Source organism: Rhinolophus hipposideros, assembly GCF_964194185.1.
Source record: "Rhinolophus hipposideros genome assembly, chromosome: 22".
In the NCBI taxonomy this organism is placed as follows: domain Eukaryota; kingdom Metazoa; phylum Chordata; class Mammalia; order Chiroptera; family Rhinolophidae; genus Rhinolophus; species Rhinolophus hipposideros.
This window is the reverse complement of record NC_138068.1, coordinates 844,229-856,989: the sequence shown is the minus strand read 5'-3', so window position 1 is coordinate 856,989 and position 12,761 is coordinate 844,229. Positions and strand designations below refer to the sequence as shown.

At 53.5% G+C, this 12,761-nt stretch overlaps 1 protein-coding gene across 15 annotated transcripts in view; it reads right to left on the bottom strand.

Annotated features, from left to right (window-relative positions):
• The window catches only part of DIDO1 (death inducer-obliterator 1), a 49,295-nt gene that overhangs the window by 33,365 nt on the left and 3,169 nt on the right, over window positions 1-12,761 (bottom strand). For 3 of the 15 annotated variants that reach the window (XM_081034118.1, XM_081034114.1, XM_081034111.1), the window contains exon 1: window positions 9,254-9,336. The exons of 4 other annotated variants lie outside the window; for them this stretch is intronic. Coding sequence is in view for 1 of the 11 variants with exons in the window: in XM_081034109.1 (XP_080890235.1) it covers window positions 8,436-8,485 (50 nt within the window). In the remaining 10 variants the exon portion in view is untranslated. Of the gene's footprint in view, window positions 1-8,435; window positions 8,592-9,253; window positions 9,344-12,761 lie in introns of those variants that run through there. 8 more of the 15 variants (XM_081034123.1, XM_081034115.1, XM_081034120.1 and 5 more) reach the window with 6 other exon arrangements.

Below are 12,761 nucleotides of genomic sequence, written 5' to 3'. Positions count from 1 at the left end.
TCACCCTGATTAGCTAAATTCATCACCACCACCACCACCAAACCTCTTAAATATGGTGAACCCATCTCAAAATGAGGCTTCAACAGTTCACAAACTTTACTTTTCAGAAGAAACTGGATAAAAACAAACAAAAAAACTGGAAACAAACCTCACTTTTTTATTTCACAACACTGAGCAAAGAAATTAAGATATTCTCAGAAATGAAAGCAATATTTATGTTATTCTGAAAAATTTTTGGATTTGACCTACGTTCTAATTAATCGGAAAAAAAAATCTAGTTATTTCTGTTGAGTGGAACGAGATAAAGTACATATTCAGAATAGATCAGATCATTTTAGATAATTTGCTTCCTTTATCTGGACTTTCATATTTGGCAAAATTGATTTCTTTTCACAATTTCAACACAGAAATTCAAATACTAAACTGTAGCTCATGAAACAAAAGCGTGTATATAAAGACAAAAGAGAAACAAAACCTCTGCAGTCCGGTGGTAAGTTCCTAACGCCACGTACATGTGTGTAAGCCCACACACTACTGCACATTTCATGAGGAGTATGGTCAGGAGACCGCACTCACTTTGTATTAATAACTATGTTTATGAAGAAGAAGAGAAAGGTGGGCATCCCTGAAACTGAGAAAGTGAAAAAACTGGAGGTGAACATTGAATGTACTGGAATATTTAAAATTACATTTCTACATTTCTAAGTGCAAATTTGTTTTCTCAACTGAAAACTGCGGCATTTCCCACTAACCAGACAGGAATAATGCTATGAAATCTTAGGTTTAAAAATCTGTTAACAGGCTCTGTTAACAGAGTCTGTGGGGTGACCTGCAGTACAACCAAACGGCTGAACAGGACCCGGCCCATCTTCAAAGTGGCTTTGATCTCGGGGCCTCTTGTCACCTTTAAACAATGAGGACCCCAAGAGCTTTCATTTATGTGGAACATGCTGGTATTTCCAAAATTAAAACTGAGAAAGGTTTCCGGGTAACTGTGGACGTCCTGTGACATCACATCAAACCCCGACACTGGAACACCGTGCTCGCCGCCCCCCCCCCTGCCTGGCGCCCGCCCTGCACACTTGGTCCCCGTGGCTTCCCCGGAAACCCTCTTGGCTGACTCGTGCTGAGTCCAGACCCTGCACGTTCCATCAGACAACACAGAAGACAGCGCCCATGTCCACCCACGGCTTTAATTACTGGCAAGCCATCACGCTCACAATGGCAGCTACAAGCTTTTCAAAACTCTAAGGCCCACGTGAAAGCGCAGATATTACTGTGACAACAGATATGCAGGCTGCTTTCCTTGACACATCCTTCATCTGCACGAAAGTGCCTGCCAACCACTGAGGGAAACTGCAGCAGGGCGGCTGTCCTTTCAAGTGCAAAGGATGTTACTCAGTCACAAGTGACCCCCAGGGGCTCTTCCTGGGGACAGCCACCCTGCCTCTGGGTGCCGAGGAAGTGCTGATGGGTCCCTACCACTCCATCGCAGGGAGTGTCAAACAGAGGGCGTGGAGGCTGAGAGTCACTGAAAGTCAGTCCTGAGGCTGCACCAAGGCCGCCCTGGAGTGGAGCCCGCACACTTAGCCCCTGGTGCAGAGGCAGACAGCACGCCCTCCGCTTGGTTCCGCCGCTGCACCGCAAAGAGGCTGACAACGGCCAATGTCAGGCGGAGCGAGTTCTGACCTCTCAGCCCCAGGAAGGCTTTGGGGGACCTCCCCGGGGCCCAGGGGAAGCCGAGAACGTCTGTAACAAGCCATTTCTATCAGTGGACAAACACCGCATACACACCAAGTGCTAGGAGAAGAAACATTTCCTACCACAAAACCATTCCTAAACAACCGTTCAACCTGCCCTCAGTGTCTCCAACTCTTCAAAATGTTAACCTGCCAGGGTGAATTTCTTTAAAACAAAACCCAAAACACCCTCCCCAAAGTAGTGTGTGCCCCTTAAAAACTGCCGTAAAGGTCAGTGCTGCAGCATGAGCACTAGGGGCCACCCGAAGGCGCCACTTCCACAAAGCGTCTCAAGGACACTACCTGCAACCTGCCCATTCCAAGTGGCCCCGTCTCTCTGAGACACTCCAAAATACATCGAGTGTCTTACAACCACATCAAGGCTCCTGATTTCACAGCACGACAACCAAGAAACGGCATGTCCCAACCCCACCTGTGGGAGAAGCCTGTGTTTCTTCAAACCTCTTACCCTTGGGACAATATTCAAAACGAACGATTTCGACTTTGAAACAATTCGGACCTGCCAGTCAGAAGTCACAGTCTGATGCTGTAACACCTCATGGTTTTGGACTCTTGCTAACTCGGGATTTTTAACTGACACACCAGGCCGAAGTCTACAGTGATTTATATTCGGCACGGAGGGTCTCTGGTCTGACCACTGATCCTTTGCTGTGGATGAGGAGGGAGTGAGAAGAGGAGAAAAGCTCTCGCTCCGCTCCCCGACCCCACGGGTCTGCAGCAGCAAACACATCGCTTGACCACTGAACACAGACAGAAGAGAGGTTTGGGCCCGTGAAGTAAACTAAGAAATGCAGTTTCCTCTGTTGGACTCTCTCACAGAACCTGAATCAACTGTATAAATTGCATTTAAGCCCTTCAAATGCTCCTTCGAAGTTTTGCAGCGGAGCAAATAACAGCGTTATTATTAAAACTATTCTGATGACGCAAAGATGGCCCACAACCCAGCCTGTTTCTCCAGAGGTGCAGAGACAAATCTAGAAACAACTCTGTTGCCGACAGCGTCTTGGGCATTTTTGCTTTACAGATACATGGACGCGAAAAGCTAACTTTGTCCCTCAGAACCATCTGAGGGACTGACTGGCTGCCACCTTAGCCAGGCTCTGGTGGGGCCGGGCGTCCAACTCCCTGGCCATGGGTGCAGTGGGTCCTCTGGTTTCTCTCTCTATCCACTTTCTGGCTGTGACCTCAGCAGGCAACTCGCAGAATGAGTCAGGAACCTGAGCAGCCATGTGCGCTTGTCCGAGTTAGGAAGACGGAAAAGAACAGAGCCTTCTCGCCTATGCATTTAATGGTGTGGACACTCTCCCAAGCTGCTGCCACCCTGGATAGGCAGCTGTGGTCTGTGTGTCTTTGTCCCTCGAAATTCACGTGGAAACCTAGTGCCTAAGGCCATGGGACTAGGAGGCAGGGCTGCTGGGAGGTGCTCAGGTCACGAGGGTGGACCCCCACAAACAGGATCAGTGCCCTTATAAAAGGGACCCCAGAGAGCTCGGCATCTGTGGTGGCCTAGAAGAGGCCTCCCCAGGCCCGCCCGGTCAGGCCCACAGCCTGATCTCGGGCCTCCAGGGAAAAGCGTCTGAGAAACAGCCGTCCACAGCGCCGTGTTACAGCAGCCCACGTGGAGGAGCCGGCGTCCTCTTATTGCTCCGTAAACAAGAAAACACGGCTCCAAACACTGTGAAAGGGGCCATCCGAATCCTACAGCTCAGGGCACTGCTCCTAAGATGAGGCCACCACCTGACTCCCAGTGACCCTTTGACCGCTACAGTTTCTTAAGAAATCTGTCATGCGGGACAGTTTGGCTCCTGTGAGGACAGCACTGGGACACGATTCCGGACCGGAGCCCCGTCTCCTCCTCAGACAGGCAGCTCATAGTGCTCTCAGGGAACCCAGGCACTGAGCGTCACCTCCCAGGACCCTAGGAGCCCTAAAGTGGGCTCCTAGGGTGGGCCCTAAAGTGTTGGGCACTTCGGGGGCTGCTTCCCGAGTCTCCAGGTCCTGAAGCTGTTAATTAACAACCCTGTTCCCCCAGGAACCCCCCCCCCCACACACACACACAATGGCCACCCGATTGCTTTCATATCCACACTGCTCTGTTAGGCCAAGTGCACGTGTACTGGCTACTCCCTTATGGCACATCCAGGGGTGCCTGCACCCTGCTCTTGTCTCCTGGGGTCACAACCCGAGACCTGCATTATTCCACAGCCCCCAATACAGGCCGCTTGCTCCCGTTTTCATTGTGGCAAGAATGCTTTCAGAGCCAGTGAGAGGGCTGTGTATTATTAAAAGACACCCTGTAAGTGCAGTGTCATTCGACACAAAATCACGGTTCGGCTCCCATTCAGGCACCTCCCCCCCAGGGCTGAAGGTTTGGAAGCTAAAAGTGGTCTGGGCCCCTCCCACCAGCGAGGCTCAGGCTTTGGGTCAGGCGGTCCTCTCTGAGGGAGATGGTGGCCCACTGTCACCTGTGACCACAAAACAGCCTTTCCCCCAAAAAGCAGCACATGGTCGAGCCAATTTAAAAAGGGCAAAGACAGGGTCTGTCTTCCAAAGTGAACCATTTCCTGGTGCTAAAGTCTACTATTTTTAAAACTCGAACTTCTGAACATTAAGAGCATTTCTAACTATTGTCTAGAGCAGAGGTTCTCTGCCCTCCTCCCCCATCAAGATACTTTCACAACACTAAGACATTATGCGCCCTTGTCACTGGTCACTCTCTCTTAGGAGTATATGGTAGTTGTTCAGAAACAGATGTGAGAACCCAGCTGTTGTCAGTTAAGCCAGACATTAAAGAGATTTGCAGAAAATGTAAAACACTGCCACCTTTCTCATGAAGTCGTCTGTCTTGGAAGTTTCCAAAATGTTATTCGTGTTAACATGCAAGAGTTTATTATTATAAATACATAAAGGTCTCCTGGTAAATGCCCAATATGGTTAAGAACCAACCGACATAACCTTAGCGAATGTACGCAAGCTCCCTGGTGTCCGGGGTCATTGTAGGTGTGCAGGGCCTTGGCTTCTGACACCGTGCGAAGGGCTGACACAGCACTGACTTTACTACTACACTCAGGGCGACTTGAAAGGGCCATTGCTTAAGGGACCACAAGCAACACCTGTGACCTTCGGGCCAGGAAGACGAGAGGACCGTGACAGCTCTGCTTCAGTACTGGTCTTCAGAAGCTACCTCTGCCTTTCCTCCATCAGTTCCAGGGGACCACTGAGAAGGAGCTCCTTCCATCTATGAGCCTGCAGCACACACAGCTGCCATCCAAGTTCAAAGAGAACGTGGCTGGAGAAAACCAAAGCCTCCTCACACAGGGAGCTGCACCTTAGAAAGGTCTCAGGGCCTCAAGTACAGGCCAAGGGGCAGAAACAAGGCAAGTCAAGAATTAACTGCATTTCGGTTGGAATCTTCCTTTCCTCCCCCGAGATTAGCAGAGACCACTGTAGTTTTGTTTTGGGGAGTCGTGGGAACAGCCCACGCCTAAATAAAGGAGTTAAAACATAACTACCAGGCTTTTCTGTGTCACGTGTCACAGACCCACGCAGAGCTGAACCCACAGATGATGTCACACTCGTGGCATTGCTGCTCAAGCGTGGAGCAGTGCAGAGGAAAGCTATCTTCCGCCAAGGGGGAAACTTGCCCATGTTTCAATCTAACAAACCCAGAGGCCAAGGCTGGCGTCTACCTAGCCTAGCCCCGTGTCTCCATGGGGCGCAGGGGGCGTCTCAGGGGGGACCACTCAGCCTCCTTGGTCCTGACAACAGCAGCCAGCAGCGCCCGCTCCCCCCCCACTACAGCAGACATGCCCCCATGACAAGTCCTCTGATAAGCAGACTGGGGCCAGGGGCCCTCAATCAATGGCTTTTACGTCACATGTCCCTGGCTTCAACCTGATGCCAACCTAACAGCTGGGCATGCTGGGCAAGTGCCTCTCTCACCAGGCAGTACATTCCTGCCTGGGAAATGGAGACAACTGTGACCTCAGTTTCCAAAAGGATATCTAAAATGACAACGTGTCACGTGCCCGTCAGCATTCGAGGCGACAAGCGTGCAATAAATGGTAGATGTCATCTATCAAACGGCAGCGTCCGTGTCGGTGAGCTTTTGGGAAAACAGGCCCTTGCAGGAGAGTCTATTTGACAAGTATTTACCAAGAGCCCCTCACGTGCTGGGCAGAGCAGGCCACACCCGTTCCCAGGGGCCAGGTGAGCACGCTTCATTTTGACCTGGCAAATCACTGGAAAGTACAGGTGTGTCTATAAGGGGCTCCCAGCCATGTTTACTTACAAAGGGACACAAACTGACGTCCACCATCAGAAGACGGGTTTAAAAAAAAAGAAAATCAAGAAACATCCTATATAACAGGATTAAGATTGCAAAAAAGAGAACGAATTCTCCGCCTCCAAAGGGTCCCCGCGCCCCCGTCCCACACACGGCGCGAAGAGAGCAGGTCAGAGTCAGCCCTCAGCGACCACACTCCCTAAACAAACCCACCACACGTAGACATCTATGCTCACCAACACACGAACAGCTGTGGCATGGGCTTCTGGACAGTGCCATCTCTGGTGTTTCTGCTTTCTTTATTTTTTGATATTATTTTAATGTTTTCCAACATGTATGTATCTTTGTAACCCAAAACATAGGAAAGCTGTAATGGCTCCCATTTAAGGTCTTATAAAAGGGTATTAAATGCCACCTAAGTGTCTGTATGAAAAATAAAACCACAGCGTCTAAGTTTGATGCCCAGAGAGAAATACCTGCTCCACAAATTACACATTAAGGCCAAGATGAAGTATGTTTTACAGTCCGGGCTACAAGAATTCTTATTAAAATATGTACAATTAACCTATTCAACTTCATGTAACAACTTAGCCTCAAAACTACTACTCAAAAAAATAAACTGAGGCCTAAGAGAGACTATTCTCCAGGTCAGTGTGGGCAGAGACCATGTGAGCTACACTCAGGCCGTGTCCCACCTCCTTTCCTGATTAGTGCATTTCCACTGTCAATCACAAAGCCTTAATTAGCACACATCATTTGATACTGACCATAAAAAGGGTAATATCAGATATCCACTGTAAGTGACCCCACCATTTAAAAATAAGAAGAACAGCAAACGCGAGGCTGTTTTAGGAAACTTTCTGAATGACTTCCTGAGTGTACCAGGCACACGACAAATCAGGCCTCCATGGGACACAGTGCCACACTGCAGAGACCCAAGGACACCAGTGAGCTGCCTGTGAACATATTCAATCCCTGCTCTGCAAGAGCCACATGGAAGTCACTGGGTATCCTGGGAGCAATGTTAACAGAAAGTATAACACAATCAAGACTCGGAACATTCTGCACACAGAGACTACAAGAAGCAGGCCCTTGGCTGCTCTGAACCGAATCCTAGTGAATGGGGCACCCTGTGGCCACAGGAGGACTTACAGTGTCAACTGCAGGACCTGCAGACTCCACTCAAGTGCCCACCCCGAGCGCCCCTCCCCACACAGAGACAACCCCATCGGCCCGAGGCCCACCTGAAGCACGAGCGGCCGGTCTCCAAGCCCCAGTGACACATGTCCGCAACAAGCCATTGTGAGGCTCACACCTGCACACACACGCTGTGAGTGCCACTGTTTGCCAGGAAAGAAATTGGAAACCATGGGTATTAGCAGACAGTAAGGAGCACAGGGAGGCAGCCGATTACAACTTCTTATTTGTGCCTTTCTTATGAGAACAGAACTCAACTCACTCTACTTAAAATAGCCTGAATTTCATCAAATGCTAGTAAGGAATGGCTCTTGGAAAATCAGAAGTAAATGAAAGCTACACATTATTCCTAACCACGTGGTTAAAATAAGTCTGCAAGAACACAAGCACGTTGGAAGGAAACAATGCTGAGAAAATGCATCAGACAGAAAGTTTGTCAGCAGGGCCGCCAGGGGCTGTGTCTTTCTGAAATGTCTATGCTGCGTTTAAAACAGGAAAATAGTGGACTAGTCATAGGGACGTACATACGTCTATGCCAACGCAAAGAGCCACTAAGGGCGCTAGGATCCAGGCTGCTTGGTTGGCAACACTGGACTCTCACGAAGGAACTGGGATGAACTCACCAGGGCCTGCGAAGGCCAACTTCCTGGTCTCTGCTTCAGCCCTGGTGCTGGGCACACAGGACGCAATGAATATTCGTCAAATAAATCAAGGCATCGCCCTAAAGGTCACAGACCTTATTTCCTTAAAATGCAGAGTTAGAAGCACCTTTCCAGAAGCCTATTTCACTCAGGGCCATGTGGCTCTGGCAACACCACGGAACATTTGTCGGGAGTGGGCCCATAGCCCCATTAGAACGCAGCTCTGTGATCCTGGACTTGAGCTTCAGCGAGATTAGAATGGGCACAAAAAGCACCCCACTCATAAATGAGACAGCACTCGTGCAAACTGTTCCCAGTAGGGTCCGCCTTGGTGGAGCGCCCACCGAGCAGCTACTGGTGCCACTCAGAGGCTCAGCTCCCCCATCTACGGGCACAAGGGTTACCTGGATGTACCGCAAACACCTTCCCATTAAAATCCACCTCTGCCTCCTACAAAACGCCGCTGACTATACGTTAGGCTCAAATCTCATTCCACCAGTGTGCAAACGACAAAGACATCATTATCTACAGTCCAGGCAAGAATTAAAGTACCTGCAAGCAGCTACAGCGTGTGTCACCTCCAGCCGCACTTCTAAGCTCATTTACGGGGCGCAGAAACCCTTCCCTTGAAGCCCCGCGGGCCAGGCTGGCCGGGGCGAGGCAGCCACGGGGGGCGGAGAGCCACCGGAGACCGCGCGCAGGCAAGTCCGGAGGGCACAGCGCGACGCGGCCGCGCCACTCCGGGGCTTGACGACGACGCACACGCCCAGCAAGACGGTGACAGCGGGTTTCCGAACGCGCGTGGGCTCCGACAGCACCACGCGGCACGACGGCCCCGCCGTCCTTCACAGGGGCGGCCGGCGCCCGACGAGAACCGTCGTTAAATGGCAGCGAACGGAGCCACACTTGTCACAACACCGGGACCCGAACCTCACGATCCTCCCAAACGTCCGGGGAACGCGCTGGGTTTCGTTTTGTTTTACGCAGGACCTCAGTCCCACCCGTTACGTGACTCGCATCGGCCTCGGCCCGACGCAGACACCACCGGCCCGGGGCAGGAGGAGGGCGCTGCCCGGCGTCGGGCCGCTCGGCCTCCGGCCACTGCCATTCGCGGCGTCCGCACTGCGACCGGGCCGCGGGGCCCGCCGCCCGCCGCCCGCCGCCCGCCCCGGCCCCGGCCCCGCGCGGCCCTCCTCCCTCCGCCACCCCGGGCCGCCATCTTCTCTTTGCGGCGGGAGCGCGGCCTGGCGCAGACGCCGCGGCTCTGGGCGGGCGGGACTCGGGAGCCGCCGCCGTCCCTGCCGCCCGCCCGCCGCCGAATGCGCCCCCGCGGCGGCCAGCCCTCTGCCCGGCGGCCAGACGCCACTCACCTCGGGTCCCAGGCCTCTAGGGTCTCGCGGCCATTTCCTCCGAGCGCCGCGGAGCGGGCGGGCGGGCGGGGTCGACGCCGGCCACTGAGACGCGGGGGCTAGAGGGCCCGCCCGCGCTCCCAAAGCTGGGAGGACGCCGACCATCGAGAGGCCTCGGCTAGAGGGGCCGCCCGCGCCCTGAGCGGCGCCCCCGCGTGGCAAGCGGAAGGAGGCCAAGTCCAGGCCCCGCCCTGTGCGCATGCTCCCCTGCGCGCCTCTCAAGGCCCACGGCTGAGGGCGGAAGTGGCGGGGATCCCGGGCTGCGAGCCTCGGCGGACTGGCTACCCCGAGGAAGCGCGCCGCGGCCCGGTTCCCGTCGGCTGGCGGCCCCGAGGATAAAGGAGCAAGGCGCAACGCCCCCTTCCCACCACGCTGCGTTGTCACTTTCTCCTGGACCGGATGGAGCGCGCAGCCCACGAGGCCAAGGAGCACAGCGAGCCCGCTGCGGCGCCCCCACAGGCACGCAGCGGGGACACACGTGCCCCAGGGGCTGGAGGGAAAGGTGACACAGTAACTGTCCAGAAAGAGAAAGGGCTCTGGCAGAGGCGTGGCCCTCCACGTGTCTTGTTTCCACGGAGGGCGCAGCTCAGCGGCCCGTGCGGGACGGAACCAGCACCCCGGTGGTCTTAGCACCAGCTCCCACCGACCGAGCCAACCGCCGCCCCCCTCCACGTCTATTTTCTTCACTTAGTGCTGACGAGGGGACACCCCAGCACTCGCCTGGCCCCAAATACTCGGCCGACCTCACACAGGTGCCGCCTGCGGGCACCGTGGACACTGGACACTTGCCTGACGGCAGGAACTGCTGGGCCCCTGCCCTCCCCCTCACTTGCCTCCGTGGTCCTTAGAAGCAGGACGGGCCTGGCGGAAGGCGGAAGGCGGCCCTGTGGGCAGCAAAGCTGGGCCTCTGACCCTAGACAGCGCCCAGATGCTTCCACGCGCTGAGCACCGGGGGCCTGGGGCGGGGTGCTTTTTCATCGACATCTCTCAGGACAAGGCCCGCCAGTTTTCTTCAGAAGAATACAACAGTGCTGGCGTGGTTCCCTTAGGACCACCACCTCACTGAACCTGCAGGGATGGGCTCTACTCCTCCTTCTCCATTACCTTTTGCTCCCAGGCAGGCGTAGTGGGAAGTTTACGGACCAGACAGATGGGGTTGAAACTGGCTTGAACAAGCAGTGTGATCTCAGACGAGTTGTAAAGTGGGGCTGGTCTGCTGGGGCAGGTCACATGAGGCCGACCTACAAAGGGGCCCCTAAGTGGGAGCTGGAATGGGGGAACCTGCCTGCCCAGCCTGTTAGCTGAGGATCCTTCAATGAAGCAAGACCAGCTGCAGTGTCTTTCTGCAAGGTGAGGCCTTAACTCTCAGGTGCAGTTTCAGGACAGGTGCTTGGAGCGATGAAAGGCACTATGGATGGAGCGGGAGGCGTAAGAAAGCCCAGAGTGGAAAACCAAGCAGAGGGAAATGGAGAAGCCACAGGAAGCCCCCACCGGTTGCCACTGCAGGATGGGGTGACCCTCGGGAGGCCTCTTCTGCAGTAGCAGGAAATGGAACCGCTAGGGCCCCTGCACCTGGCCTTCTAAAGGCTCCCAGCAGGAGCTGGCTCTGACCGGGCTCTGCGGCTGAGGCTCTCCCCCTCTGAACTCTTCAGGTAATTCCAGTTCCCGCCACTCCTGGAAGCTGCTTCTCACTGGTGAAAAAGGCATCTCTGCAATTTAGATTGTTGTGGTTTTTTTCAGTTGAACCCTACCAGCTAAGGGATACTTCCTCCTAACACTTATTTTAATAGCTAACCCAAATTTTAAAAAGGAATCTCCAGTTGTCACAATTTGTTCCCTAAACACCCCCAATGCACAAAAATCCCAAAGCCCTGTGGATGGACGACAGGAGTCTCTCAGGCTGGAGGGGCAGGAAGCTTAATAGGCTTCAAGTGGGTTTGAGTCAGTGAAAAAATAAGATCACCAGCACATGTGGACACTGGTCCTGCACCCCCTACCCCCACCTTACGGAAGAGGCTCTGGAACTCACCAATCCTTTAAAAAACTGCTTCCTGGCGTTCAGACTCTTCTCACCCATATGTTAAAGCCCGTTGGGAAGCAGGGTCCTGAGCAGAAGACCCCAATCCCAAATGAAATCCTAAAGCAGAGCACCGCTCTCGGGGTCAACTGCAGCCGTGAGAGGCCAGGCACAAAGTGTCCCGGCTTTTTCCGAGGACAATTTAAAACCAGGAGAGACAGCATCAAGTTGTTTTATTGTCACTCTCATTTGAAATTCAAAGACTCAGAGCAGCCCAGCACCCTCCCTGAGGCCCAGAGGATCCCCACCCGGCCTGGCCCAGGCGGAGGGGGGAGGGGAGAAAGAGGGGGAGGGGAAAGGGCAAGGTCGGATCCCTTCGCTCCTCCTCCCCGGCCTCTGTCAGCAGTTTGGGACAACCCAGAGGATTCTTCCAGAACGGACACCGCCACTGGTGCCCTGTGACCCAGGGTCATGGGCTACAGGGCTCAGGCCTCTCTCCCAGGCCCCGGGCTTGGTGGACAGACAGCAGGCAGCACTTTGTGGCCGGAGATCGACATACTACCTGCGTGTGTCCCAGTCATCCAGCGGCCGCCCCCAGGCTGGACAACGGAAGGAAGGGGTGCAGATGTGGGCCCACCTCTCACTCACAGCGGGGTACCCTAGTCCAGGGCCCCAGGGTACTGGCACCAGAGGCTGTGTTCTTAACCATTTGTGGAATTAAATATGCGAATGAAAGGTTGTTACAAAATATACCTCTGCCATTCCTTGGGGATGGAATATAAATTCCCAGAAACAGATAAATCTAGTCATTTACTGCTAACAAAAGCTTCAACCACTGTTTTGGGGTTTTTTTTTTTTTTTTTGAGAAACACTAATTTTCACCACTTTTACTCTGTATAAGGCCAGCTAATTTTAACAGTTGAGTTTAGGTAAATCCCACTTGCACAGTCCTACCATGTCACCAATGCTATGACAAGAAAAAATTTCTGAGACGTTCTAAATTAAAATTACAGCAGCCAGAGAGTGAGAGACAGAACAGTTAGCCTGTGAATAGCTGTGGACCAGCTCTGACTAAACACTGCTCACTGGATGTCTGTTGGAATTTAGGATTAATTTCCAGGTGACTGCTTCCATGATTTTCCAAAAGAGTAGCCAGAGGCCATGGCACCCCAGGAGCCTCAGCCCCTGACTGGCACAGGAACTTGCAGATCTGCTGCTGCCCACAGCTAATCCGCAAGAGCGGACACTTCTGTCCCAGGACTGGCCACGCTTCCCCTTCCCTCACCCTTTACCTACAGCCAATGTGAATCCTTCCAGAAGGTCTCACATCCTTCTCCCACAACCTGATGTATAAAAAAACGCTTGCAAAACTCCGGATGACGATGGCTAGTCTGCCCTTTCCACCTAGCCATGCTGCTGGTGGTGTAGACTCCGTGCCCCAATACCGGTCTT